This window comes from Syzygium oleosum, unplaced genomic scaffold (assembly GCF_021117445.2).
Source record: "Syzygium oleosum isolate NSW1041296 unplaced genomic scaffold, Sole_v2.1 Sole_v2.39, whole genome shotgun sequence".
In the NCBI taxonomy this organism is placed as follows: Eukaryota; Viridiplantae; Streptophyta; class Magnoliopsida; order Myrtales; family Myrtaceae; genus Syzygium; species Syzygium oleosum.
The window spans coordinates 1,743,546-1,757,307 of NW_026607523.1; the positions used below are offsets into that span (position 1 = coordinate 1,743,546).

The 13,762-nt window shown below is 42.4% G+C and overlaps 2 protein-coding genes across 2 annotated transcripts; both read right to left on the reverse strand.

Moving 5' to 3' along the window:
- Positions 1 to 9,041: 9,041 nt before the first annotated feature.
- Positions 9,042 to 10,292, reverse strand: LOC115691967 (uncharacterized). The gene is made up of 2 exons (XM_030618718.2): positions 10,171 to 10,292; positions 9,042 to 10,009 (listed from the first exon to the last, which is right to left on the reverse strand). Exon 2 carries the CDS (start codon positions 9,918 to 9,920, stop codon positions 9,285 to 9,287), a length of 636 nt encoding a protein of 211 aa, XP_030474578.1. The 5' UTR covers positions 9,921 to 10,009; positions 10,171 to 10,292; the 3' UTR covers positions 9,042 to 9,284.
- Positions 10,293 to 12,182: 1,890 nt separating this feature from the next.
- On the reverse strand, positions 12,183 to 12,971 carry LOC115691955 (putative invertase inhibitor). Its single transcript, XM_030618707.2, has one exon. The coding sequence runs from the start codon at positions 12,911 to 12,913 to the stop codon at positions 12,317 to 12,319; it is 597 nt and encodes a 198-aa protein (XP_030474567.1). The 5' UTR covers positions 12,914 to 12,971; the 3' UTR covers positions 12,183 to 12,316.
- Between the last annotated feature and the right edge of the window lie 791 nt (positions 12,972 to 13,762).

Here is a 13,762-nt window from a genome sequence, read left to right on the forward strand (position 1 = left end):
TCCCGTGTTTTAGCTTCTTTGACAACTTTTTCTTGAGGAGCTTCTGCGTCCAGCATTTTCCTGGATACCATTCTATCTCTGTGACAGATTTTTGTCAAGACAGAGTTTCTAAAGTAGGAATTTGTATCGAAGAAGAACTCAAGTTTAACCCTTAGGGGTCGTCTTTTCATCGTTTTTCTTCTTCTCCTTTTTTCTTTTTCTTTGTTTTTTATTCATGGGCATTGGCCTTGCTTTTACCAGGCACACTTGCTTTTTCATGCCCCTAGTTTTCAGCATTTTTTTGCTGCTCTTTTGGTGTTGTCAGGACTAGCCTAAACAAGTTTGAGCAGACAATGTTATTAGGCTCTTGGAGTCTTCATCTTGATTCGGTACTTTGGACTCTGATACTCAAGCTGTGGTGACTTTTGCCTTGCCCCGGTGTAGGGGATGATCACCAACTGGGTTGGTACGAAATTAAATAGCCGGCTCAATTGGGCTAGCAAGGGATATAAGTGTATGGGATAGAAGAAGAACTGCTCTTCGTCATCCTAGGGCACTTAAATTATTGTGAGAGTTCATCTGCAATAAAAACACTCAAAGATTAATGCAAATGAGAGCAAGAAAATTTCTATTCATCTTTTCACTTTGTGCGAGCTGCTGCAGCTGATGATCATAGAAAATTTTAGATATTACAAACTCCTCATCCTTCCTGTCTTGCTCAGTGACAACATCACTGTTATCAATAAGATATTGGCATTTTGGACAGGCTTTAGTTTGCTGCTCCTCTCTTGACAAAGCCCTCTTAGCCTCGACTGTCTGGCCGTCGATGGTGTGCTTGTCTTGGAAGACTCTTTCGAGGACCACCCTTTGGATCCGTGAAACGACGAGGCCGAAGTCACGGGGCGGTGATCGAAAGGGAGGGACGCTCTTCTTGCTCCTCCGAATTTGAATTCTCCCGTGATCTTCGATTTACCTCAATTTGCCCCAATGTGGGGTGGTTCTTGACAGGGGTGATTTAAAAAGAACCTCCAAGTGTATGGGCTCAAATGGTCAAGCAAAGGATTAATGGTAGTGTATGGGGCAGAGAAATGAACTGCCTCTCGTCATTTTGGCTACCGTACCTTATGCGAGAAATCCCTTTACCTTGTAGAAATGAAACATTTTCGCTCATCTTACATGGGTTTGGTACGTGAGAATGTGTATAGGCTAAGAATTGCCTCTCATCATCCTGACACACCTCGTTCAATACATCGGAGCAGTTCGACACCATTCGTCGACTTGTCAAGATTTTCACAGGGAATTGGTGAATTAAACAGGTAAAATTACCATGCAAAATTCCTTCCAAAAGACATGCAATGCACTTGGGGGAAGGTTAAGCATTTATTTGCTTTAACATGTTTCCTCTTTCTTTTGATTCATTCAACTCTTAAAAAGAGTTTTAAGGGAAAGAGATACTTACCTACGCTGCAGTAAGCGACGAGACAAACCTGCAAGGCGATAAGAAAGGCCGTGTTAATGAACGGGTCTTTGAGAAACAGGAATTGGGAACGACACAACATTACCCTTCGCGATTCCCTTCATTTGAAATTAAATTGACAACTCCTTGAGTTTTCTCGGATGTTGATAATTTCTCCTAACAAAATCAGGAGCTTATGTTAGAAATGAGAGGATTGAGGGTAAATTGAGAACGATACAAATTACCCTTCTTCCATTTTGCCTTCAAAGCTAGCAGAGTCTTTTTTCCTCTTTACTTTGTTCAGCCTTCTCTGTCTCAATCTGCTCCTCCATATTCTAGGTCTCGAAGCTCGAATGAAATCCTCTATAATTATGGGTGCTCCCGAATAGAGGGTTCTATTGTCAGCGCATGCTGTGTCAATGCGGTTCCAGCATGTTGAGGAGTTTCTTGTGGATGCTCCGATTCTCGACTGCACAGGCATGTGCAATTGCTTGCGTGGAGAACTTCGCAGCAAAGCTAATCTCTGCTTTAAAGGTCTTTGACGAACATGGGCATGACTACTATTGAGACTTCCGTGGTTGCCAGGATCGGCCTTAAAGTCACTTTGTCATGTGCAAAGTCCTTTCTAGCTGCTTGTACCATGAGTGTTCTTTACTCAATTTTGTCCTATGTAAAAGGAAAAGATATGTCATTTCTATGCTAAAGTGGATGAACTTTAGGAACGAAATACATCCTTTTTGATGGACTGGGAGATTGCATGCCCCCTAGTCTACTCTCCCAATTAAGCATTTCTTTGCATGTTTCATTCGAGAGATTCCAACATTGGTGCTCTGTCCGGCTCGCTAGCACGTCAGAGTCTAGCATGTTCCCCGGTTCATTATCTGCAAAAGAAAAGGGATGGAATGTCATTTCCACAATTTGTTTAGGAATAAAACATACATTTTTCTTTCAAAAAGGATAATCTTTTTTTGATCTGCCCCCGACTTTTGTACAAAATGATGTTTTGCTCATCATGGGGTCAAGGAATGGTCAGCATTCTCTTTGACTTTCTGGGGTTGATATCACCCACTGGTAGTAGTGAGATTTGCCCCATGCTTCATTTGAAGGTTGGATGATCTTCGCTTGGACTGCTCCTATCAGATGAGTTGGTCCACAATCATTACCAGGGGCTGATGTGCTCTTCAGTTTGTGTCATTTCCAAATGTCCCAACAAATCAAAAAGGAGTATGCTCTGAGACACGAAGTGAGCGCGTTAGAAAAACAAACAGGGCTATGAGCACGCATGCTTTTCCACTATTCTTTTTTGTCCTTTTGAAAAATGATAAAACATTTGTTTTATTTTCAAAAGCTTAGAAACAAGGAAGCATGAGGAAGCCCGGGCCTCAGAACACTTTCTTTTACATGGCTGGATATCATCAACGGGCCGGTTTGGGATACTTCCTCAGGCCCTCAAAACATTATTTATTTACAATACACGGATTTACAACCTCAAAAGAGGGTGAATTCAAAAAAACATTTCTTCCAGCAGAAATGACTACAAAAAACAAAATGCAAGGATAGCCCCTTTTCCAGGGATTCATGCAAAAGGATGAGAGGAGTTCTACTCAAGCGGGCTTGCGCCTATTCCCTTCACTGGTCTCGAATGAGAAAGTCTTGGTATCCAGCAGGTTTTGAATTCGGTGCTTAAGAGTATAGCACCCATCAGTTGAATGTCCCACCTCGCTCATGTGATAATCACATTTTTTAGACGGATTGTAGTTTGAAAAGCTCTCAGGATTAGGTCGCTTTGGTTCAGTGGAGAGCAGCCCTTTCTTCCGGAGTATTACCAGCATCTGAGACGGAGGTCCTGGGAGGGGAGTGAACTGTCTCCGGTTGTTTCGCTTTTGTGATGGAGGGATACTGGGTTTGTATTGTTCATGTTGCATGAACTTTGGGCATAGAGTGCTCAATTCCTTAGGATCAGGGGACTCGTGGACATTGTCAGCTATGACGTCTTTACCCTTTTGGTTGACACTGGAGGGCTCCATTTGAATTATCATCCCTGGTCTTGGATAGCAAAGCGGAGTCATGGTGAGTTGGTCTAAACGGACTGACAGATGTTCCACTTGTTTTGAGAGTTGTCGAAGAAAGGCGAAGACTTGCTTCATTTCGGTCTCCATGTCCGCCACACGAGTTGTCATATCTTTTTCAGCCATTTTTACTTGGCGGGTTGGTATAATTCGTAATTACCTGTTAAAAAAAATGGCAACGAATGAGTATAAAATCTCATAAATGATCAGTCCATGACTGAGTCTAGTATTGCATCTGTCTATCACGTATTTTCTTTATTTGCAAAAAAAATAAGGGAAGCAAAAAAGGTTTTTATTTATATTAACATTACAAACGGCGTCCCCGGGGTTCGAACCCCGGTCGCCTCGGACCGTTTCGCTCATCCCGGATACCACTGGGCCGAAGGCCACGGTGGTGTCGTTAAAGCGCAAAACAAATATTTATAATAAATTTTCTCCCTTTTGAAAATAACAAGAAAACGTATGGGAGAACAGTGATTTGTAATGTACTTATAAAAATAAAGGTACGAATTGAAAGTAAGTATTCTAAAAAAATTTTAGTAACTATTTCTCCCAAAACGATTACGGTATTAAATCCACAACTAACCTAGACTAATCATGGACCGACCGGGATATGTAAAAATAAATAAATTGCAAAGTGCATGAATAGAAAACTTACTTTACCAGGAACCATGGCAATCACAGAGACATGCGCATGAGGAGTGAGGTACGATTTCTATTTAGACTGGCTCAGCAAAATGAGATTAAAAGGGTGCCTAACCGTCGCAGTCTCGCGTTGGTGTCAAGTCCTTTTAACCTCGGCCAAATCGAAAGGAATATCTTATAGTCACGCGAATAGCGGCTAAAGATACTTCTTTACGATTTTTAGAAATAAATTTCGGGGAAAAGAAAGGCAACCTCTACATCGCGGGCTCGCGTTCGAGGTCGTATCTTTCTTAACTCCATCCTAACATGCCCTATCGCGGCCTAGGTCCGGCAGCGTGGTTGTGTGTGCAACGGTGTAGTGCTAAATCATTAAAGCATGCACAACAAATTATAAACAATCAATTCGAACCTGCAAGACAAATAACACCTTAATGTCAGGATCATACCTGGAGTCCTTGCTGCCAAACAAAAATTATTTTTAACAGGATTAATTTTTGGCTTAAGTCCACTTTAAAAAAAAAATGCGATCCCCAGCGGAGTCGCCAGTCTGTCGCGACCGAACTCCCGAGCCCTTTTTTAAACGACATGCAAAAAAGGGGGGCTCGCCTGGTACGTGCTAAGTCTAGGTTCGGGACTTAACTCGGGCTCTCCCAAGCCCATACCATATCGCGACTTAGGGTTTAAGTGTTTAACATGCAAGTGGTTTATATCAAGGAGTCGCCACTAATCGATTTGGGGTGGGTCGATTAGAAACCCAAATAGGGTGATGGGAGAATCACCTTATTCCTACGAACCAGAGATTAAATGAGTTCGGGGACTTGGTTACACTAGTTGGATAACTAATGCCCTTTCGGTACCATTTTACCCTATTCATTTCTGAAAACATTTGTCAGGCAATTTGGATTGATTTTAGGACCTTTCTCCTAACATGTGAGGTGATCAAGCGAGTGCATAATCAGGAACGATTAGCAGTCAGGAACACAACAATGCATGCAGCCTAAGGTTCTAACCTTAACTAAGTCAGATGACATTCAAAACACAACAGCTCATGCAATTGTATTAAAAAACATGCATAATAATACAGCGATAATAAAAGCTAACATGCAAAATACTACTGCGCAACCTCAGGCTTGTCTAATTTAAACAAGATAAAAATATGCATAATAATACTATAATAAATTAAACATTTAGAATATATCACACAAATTTTTAAAAAAAAAAATTTTTTTAATTTTTTTTTAATACTTTTTTTTTTCGAGAAAAAAAAAATAATAATACAGAAGAAAAGAAAAATAAAAAAAATTAATTTTTTTTTAAAATTTTTAAATTTTTTTATTTTTTTTAAAAAATTTTTTTAAATAAAATAATAATATAATATTAACCGGGTCGGGCGGATCCGGGTCGGAACCGACCCGGGTCAACGGATCCGACCCGGGCGTTGACCGGGTCGGATCGGTCAATCCGGATCGGGTCGGGCACCGACCGGGTCGAATCGATCAATCCGGATCGGGTGGAACCGACCGGGTCATCGGATCCACGACGGCGTTGACCGGGTCGAAGTATTAATCCGGTCGGTCGGAACCGACCAGTCAACGGATCCGACCGGCGTTGATCGGGTCGGATCTGTTGATTCGGGTCGAATCCGAGCCGAACAAACAGACCATGGGGAGGGGGCGCGGAGAGGCCAAAATTGCCGTCCGCCGGGCCGACCCAGTACCCGCCCCAAATCGCCCGGACCCGGGTCGCGGCCGTGCCACTCCACTGAACCGCCGTCGGATCACCGTTCGCCGGCCGGCGACGGAACAAAAACCAACCTGGTTGAGGCATTTCGTCGAACGCCTGGCGGGCGCGTGGAAAAAGGGGGGGTTCCGACCTCCTCCGGCGATCCGGTCGACTCCGGTGGCTGGGTTCGCCCGGACGGTGAGCTTGTGGACCGGAGCCGAGCGTCGGTATGGGCCGGGATTCGCGCGAAACGGCCGGCGCGAGTCCCGCCAAACCGAGGCAAAAAACGGGGGAAAACGGGGGAGCTTCTCGGCCGAGGGGGGCTCACCGGTCGACGGCGCGTCTGGATGGCTTCCGGCAGGTCTGGCAATGTCGACGACCGCTGCTGGTTCTTCTTTAGCTCCGGCGTGGCCTCGGTTTGCTCTCTCTTCTCTGTTTCACTCTCTATTCTCTCTCGGTCTCTCTCGGTTTTTCTCTGAAAATCGCCGACCCACTCTCTCTCTCTGTGTCGCCGTCGTTGGCTCGGCGACGGGGATGGATGGCTGAGGCGCGGTGGCTGCCGGAGGCTTCCTATCTCTCCCGGCTCACGCTCTCACGCTCCCTCTGTATTTTTCTAAAAAATGGCCGACCGCGGCCTCTCTCTCTCTCTCTGGCTATTATAACCGGCGACGACGAACCTGTGCCTCCCCGCGTCGGCGTGACGATGGCCTGCACCGGCCTACCTGTCCCGCGACTTTCGCGGCCATAGTAGGCCGGTGCGGAGCAGAGCTTGAAAGCGGAGGAGGGGGCCTTAAAAGAGCAAACTGAGGAGGCGAGAGGGAGGGGAGGGGATAAGGAGAAGGGAAATGGGGGAGGACGGGAGCGGCCATTAATGCCGGGATCCGTGGCGTCTCATCCTGCCCTCCTCCCGAGGCTTTGTAGACAAAGAACGGTGAGAAGGGCGCCGCCGTGCGCCATCCTGTGCCGTCGGTGAGCCGAGGACTAGACAGGAGGACAGGCGGAGCGACGGGGGAGAAGGAAGAGGCGGTGGGCCGGGCCAGGCCCGGTCCGCGCGGAAGGAGAAAAAAGAAAAGGAAACGGGTTTGGGCCGCGCGGGGAGGAAAAAAGGAAGAAAGGGCCGGGTCGGCCCAGCCCCGACCCTGCCCGAATCGATTTCGATTTTTTTTTTTTTAAATTTTAAGAAAATATGCTCTAATAGGCCTTATTAATGCACATATGCCTAATGCTATATGCAATGCATTTAAATAGAAATATTTTTTTTGTTTTAGGAATTAAAGAAATTAACTCCTAAATTTTGCAATTAATTTTGGGCAAATTAAAAATAGGTGTCAACACAACACCTTTTACTCGTTTCCAAATAATTATTCTCTTCATCAAATGCCCAGAATTTACTCTTCTGCCAACCAAAGACATGTCAATTGGCATGGACGGGAGATAAATAATTAGCACGAATTAGTCGCATCTGTTTTTTTATTTTTTGTTTGTCATAGGAATATAGTTCTTAGAATCAGAAAAGAATTTAAGTAAATGATTAGCTTAGAATACATATCAGCAAGACCTGATCAGGGCTACTGCATGTTGTAATGAGTTCACGTCATGTAAATATAGTCCAACAAGAGATTAGGTTTCACGAATTGTATTGAATCTTATATAGTAACCATTTTGTAATAGGCTCAATTCTGTTAATGGGGTTTTTGATTGGTTGATTCTCGTGATTGTGAGTGTCCATCGTTCTCAAAAAATCATAAAAGATGAGATTTTTCGTATTGGCAAATTCAGTCGATGGTCGATATTATGATAGCCTGAGAATTAGTTGTTTAAATTTTTCCAACCGAGAGTTGGATTTGGTAAAAAAAATTTTATCAAATGATTTTATTAATAAGTGTCTTGAAAATGCCCGTTAAATGCCCCCATTAAAGCAAATCTGTTGTTTTCAAAGCATTGATTTTCTCGTGTTGTGCTTAATCAGTGGATGTAAAATGAAACTTTTTTTACTCATTAACAAGACCGTTCATCCATATGCGACGAAACTGGCTAGACAAATTAACCTGGAAATAATAGGTTATCTTGGTGGGGATTTTGCAACAAGCTCGGAAAACGAAAATTCTCACTCCAGACGATGAATGTGTAATGAATGTGTAAGATAACCCTTTTATGTTCCTCTTTCTGTCAGAAAAAGATATGGCAATGTTGAAAATTTCGTTCTTTTTGTCATGGAAGTTGGAATTAAGTGTCCTTCTCCAATGGCTATTGTGGTTTACAGTTCATCCCAAATAATCTAGTCTACCTAGAATATTCTTCATTCCTTGAGACCCAACCGGCCCTATATATGTACGGAATTTATAGTTTCTTAAAGACATTTTGTTGAAATATTAAAAAGATACACTTCACTTTTGATCCAATAACCACGTACGTACCAATATTTTTGCAAGGACCTTAATCATATCCTTAAGCAAAATCCCACATCGAAATAATTAAATTGCCGATCCTTGCAAACTCGTTCTAGCATGTTGTTCACGGTTTAGATTGTTTGGCTTTTGATTGATTTTAAGTATTTTGGGTGTTCAGGGACAGGTATTTTTGGAAAGAAAAATGGAATTTTTTAAATATGCTTGAATGTGACTAGGCTCATCAAATGGGTGGGTTGGGTTGGGCCATAAATGACGCGATCCAAATTGACACATTTAACCCGTTTTGACTTATTTATTTGTAATGCAAATTTATGGACCAAGACCTAACCGGCCCATACCATGTAGTGACATAATTAAGGAAATTATGTTTAGAAATCATATATTGATGAGAGAGAGAGAGAGAGAGAGAGAGAGAGAGAGAGAGAGAGAGAGAGAGAGAGAGAGAGGCCGCTGGAGTCATGGTTAATGGCGGGAGGTTGAGTGGCTAGAGGGCTTGGTCGGATTTAACGTTTTGTTCAATATGGCAATTAGGGTTTTGAATCTAAATTAATTGGATACTTATACTCAATGAATTTTGAAAGAGATAACATGAGTCTATTCAAGGAGGGTAAACTAAATCCATCCAATTCATCCCCTAATCGTAAAGGTTGTTAATCCCTTATGCAAATATAATTCTTACATTGAAACCTCTCTATTTTTTAACAGTTTACTTCACAACCCCTCAGCGATGACTCAATGCGGAGATATTTCAAGCTAGTCAACTTCAACACAAAAGTACTTCAATACAGGCGTTGTACCAAACTCATATGTCACATTAACTCACCCTACACAATGCGTGACGCTTCTCATCATCCAGAAGAGAAATATTTAAAAGAGAAAAGAAAAGGAAAGAAATCCAATCACCTCCGTAAATCTCTCCCCTATATCTGTAAATCTCAATTCATAACATTTTGGTTTCTTTTTTACAAAAGATTTGCACATCCATGCATGCAATGTGCTTTGTTAGGTCCCGACGCGCACAACCTCCATAATGAAGCATCCATTCTGAGTGTCCCACCTGAATAGAATGATATCGCCGACCTTGATTTGTCTCGCCAGGAACACATCGCTCAAATTCATAAAGTAATGGCCGGTCTTGTGACACCTAGCGAAGTATACATTCAAGCCGCGGAAATACAAAGGCTGATTGGCGCAATTGTTGTTGCCACCCCTGCCACCGTGATTGCATTCTGTGTCGTCGCGTATCGTCACGTAGTGCCTGTGGCCTGCTTGTATGTTTTGCACGATGGACACAGGCCAGTGACAGAACATGTTATCAAAGGCTATGCGGTCCCTGACCGGCAGCTTCTCCGTCCCTAGATCGAACTCATCGATGACCTTATAGAGGGTCGGGTGGTCGTGAGAGTCGGACCGAGGGAGTGGATCTTCATCCCGGATCTCAACCTGGTCGCGTTCGACCTCGTGGTGAATATTCGGGGCCCTCCCCACGCCTTCAACAGCTTTGCTCGGGAGGAGGTTACAGCCGTAAAAGGTGTTCTTCATCGGAGCACGGTTGTTTTGGTCAGATGATTCTGGCGGGGAGGATGACCCGGCGCTGCTGGACTCTGGAACATCGTTTCTTGGGGAAGAGTTGCGCATTTTCTTGATTTTCTTGCTGTGGTTATTCGATGTTGGGAGGGTTTCGATGGCAGGAAGTGGAAATGCCGTTCTTGATGGCAACAACTCCTCTGCAACATGGAACGAGCACGAACAGTGAGTAACCCCGATCTTCAATCTTCTTGGTTAAGCGAAACAGATCACAAAAAACCGAAGAGAATGCGAAAAACCCTAAGTTTTTTCCTCTGTCATATGCGCGAAAAAACGGACTTTTGGGTTCGAGAAGACTCACCAGAACCATGAATGCTCGTGCAGCTCGAACAATCTGGCCTGGTCGCTTTGAAACATTCCACGAAATTGGCTCTCTTCTTCGAAGATGAAGAAGAAAGAGGAATGTCAATGCATTTGCCTTTGTAAAACCATAAAGAAGGAAAGTCAAACCTACACTCTTATCTTTCTTTTGTGCGGTCAAATTCTTTTCTAGATAGAGGCCGCTATAACAGATAAGACCAATCAGCATAACGTCCTTCCCCTTTCGTTTTTCATTTTCTTTTGCGATTTCTTCTGTTGCTTAGGAGTCCCACCGAGGCAGCCGACCTTGGTATTTATCTACAATAAATAAATACATGCAATTAGGACTGATATACATCATCCAATAGGAGTTGCCTATGAAGACCGATCTATATATGGAAAGGAAAAAAATAGTTAAAAATACAACTTTAATGTTATATCGATTCTCATTTTGAAACTTCAAATTCGAGACATAATCTAACAAAATCTTTGACAGAAGAAGTCGAGGGCGAATCTATTATGTAAACTTTTGCTTTACAGGATTCCACGGATGTCGCTAGGGTCAGTGAAATCATTTCTTCGCGTGATTCGCGTTTTTATGAAGCTGTCATTTTTCTGTTTTAATTTTAATGTTATTGCAGCATGTCAACTTTAGATCATTGTAAATTCAGAGATCTGTTTACATAAAAAAAATCATTTAATGCATTTCATGATAGAAATAGTATTCACCAATTCCGTAAGTTTTACCGGTGTTCACTGATTTAACTAGTTTCCCTATATTTACTAGTTTCATGACTTTAATTTTTAGATTATGTAACAGCAATTGTTTTATATATAAACAGAAAATATAAAAACTTATGGAATCACGATCATCTAATGTTTGATAAGTGTAAATGCAATTTATTTATGAGACAAACGGTTCTACATCATTCGATTATCTAATAGATTGTATATATAATTTTTACATGATATTTTCTTTGATTATCTTTCCGCTTTATTTTTCACTTCTATTGCTCTTATAGTGTTAAATTTTCTCGTAAGTAGGAGGTGAAAAGGTAGAAAAGGAGTTTTAGTAAACATATTACTGAAACGAATTTCTGAAATATAAAACCCATGAGAATTGATATGGTTTGAGCAGTTAATATATAATAGTTAATTCTCACTAGCTTACGTTTTTTAGTGAAGATGAGTCCAATTGGTATTAGGCTTCTGCTACGCATTTTCAACATATTGGTATTAGTGCTAGTAGTTGATTGGTAGTCCACTCCCAATATATATCAGTGTTTGGTAAATGTTACAAGGAAGGAATATATATCGGTGTTTGGTGAATATATTGAGGAAGGAATCTCGTAAGCAATCCGATGTTCGGATAGCCTTCATGGTTTGACATAAAACACCTAAGCAACGAATTATTCAGTTGGTATATGCCATTTTAATTTCCTTCAAAAGGCCTTTCATGACAGAAAAAAATTGGTCATCTATTTTCATAAGTCTTTACAGACGAACATAATTCCATCGCAATAACCCCATCTAGACAGAGGATGTCAAACGTCTTATTTCACCGTTCAACCTAGACCCATGGGATCCTATAGTGACGGGTTTTTTCCGTCGCTAAAATAGAATGAACGAAGAGTCCATAACATGAATTCTTGAATAAAAAGTGTAGCGTACTTTCTCCGGAGTGAATTTGAAATGAGGACCCCTTAGAAATATTAGCAATCGCACTAGTATACCAACAAAGTGTATTGCATACAATTTATCACATCATGTTACACGTAAGTAAAGACTAACTCTCCGAAGCAACTTCATTAAAGAGCATCAACCTGAAGTACACGAAAAGCATTGATCATGGAAGTTAGCCTTAAAGCAGCGAGAAGACGATGACACGCAGACACCCATCGGATCTCCTTCATCTTCCAAAATCATTCGATTAATCACACGGAGAAAGAGAAAACAACAAATGGAGAGGCCGCAGTGACAGGCACCAAGAACTCCGATATAATCAATAAATCATACGAGAAAACCAAAGCGTTATCATTCCAGTTCATAAGCAAACGAATAAAAAATTCGAGTGCATGATCAAGTAAGTGCCAAACGCGACGATACAGGAGTCGGCGGCAATGAAAGGCCACGACGTTCAACCCTAACTAATGGGAAGAACGCGAGAGTATCGTCACAATCGAGAGAGCCAAAGCCGACAACCGAAACTCGTCCTTGTTCCTCTCGGCCAACGGCGATACCGCGCCTTTCTCCGCGAACCCATCCTCGCATGTCGTCGCGGCATCCATCACCGAGCTCAAGTCGATGTTCACGTCCCGGTACTTCTCGTCCTTGTAGGCTCTGATCGCCTCTTTAAGCGTTGGGATCGCGTTGGAGTACAGCTCCAAGCAATCTTGCAAGCATGCTTTGATGAACGGATCCATCTTCTTGCTCTTCAGAAGCTTCTTGGCGTAAGACCTCGTGCCAGTCACGTTGTGCTGCAGCAGCTTGATGGAGATGAGGCCAAGCCCCCGGAGGTCGGCACGGCGGCTGTTCGGGTTTGACTCAAGCGACGCGACACAGAACTTGAAGCTGACGTTGTTGGGGTCTTCTTGGGCGCATTTCTTGCACGTTTCGTGGATGACGCAGTTGGCACCGCCATCTGCAGATGCAGCGTGGAGGGAGGTGAGGAAGAAGACGAGGAGGAGGGAGAGGGAAGGACAGGGGCTCATTGTTCTCTCTCTTGTTGAATGAGTTCGGATCATGTCCCGAAGTGGAGCAACGACTTATTTAGACACTAATCTTTGCATTTTGGAGGGTAAATATACATGCGATGATGCCAAATTTGGTGCAGTAATCTATTATATCTCTCCCATGCGTGAATTAGACGCACGATATGAGTATCCGTACGTGGGCCACTCTCGATGAGGCCAGAAGAACACGAATGAGTCCGGAATTATTTCGTACGTCAAGTGTAAACTTTCGAGGCTAAGAAGCGAAGCTAATCACGCATTTTTTTGGTACTCACTCGAGCAAGAAAGACTCGATTTGACTAGCGTTATTTGGCATGTCGTGCACATATCATTAGACGTGATGAGTACTTTATATTTGGATAAAAGTTTAGAGATACATGTTGAAATGAACATTATTCTAACGCACTAAAGTCTCGATTCCAAACTTGTTTTGGGGTGGTGGATTCCGGACCCAAAGTCCATCCTATTTGCTTCCTCCAGATCCGGCCTCTACTTCATCATTTTGGGCCAATTAAAATCGCATGGCACAACTCACTACATATTGTTTAGTAGTTCTATGAAATTTCGTTACGTGTATATCACCAAGTACTTCTGGCCGAAGAAACGTCAAGGTTAGGGTTATTGGTACCGTTTATTCATGATCTTTTTGTCCATTACTATGTCCAACAAGAATTTAGCAGCAAAGAAGTACACAATATTGGTACCGTTTGACTGCTATGACCAAGCAAGACTGGTGATTGAAACATAAAACCTTATTTGGATCTGGTTTCTTTGTAAACTCAAACCCAATACATTTTGAATGCGTCTAAACCTTATAAATAAAAGAGCTTAATCTCTTTCTTTGGTTGGCAAAATAGCAAA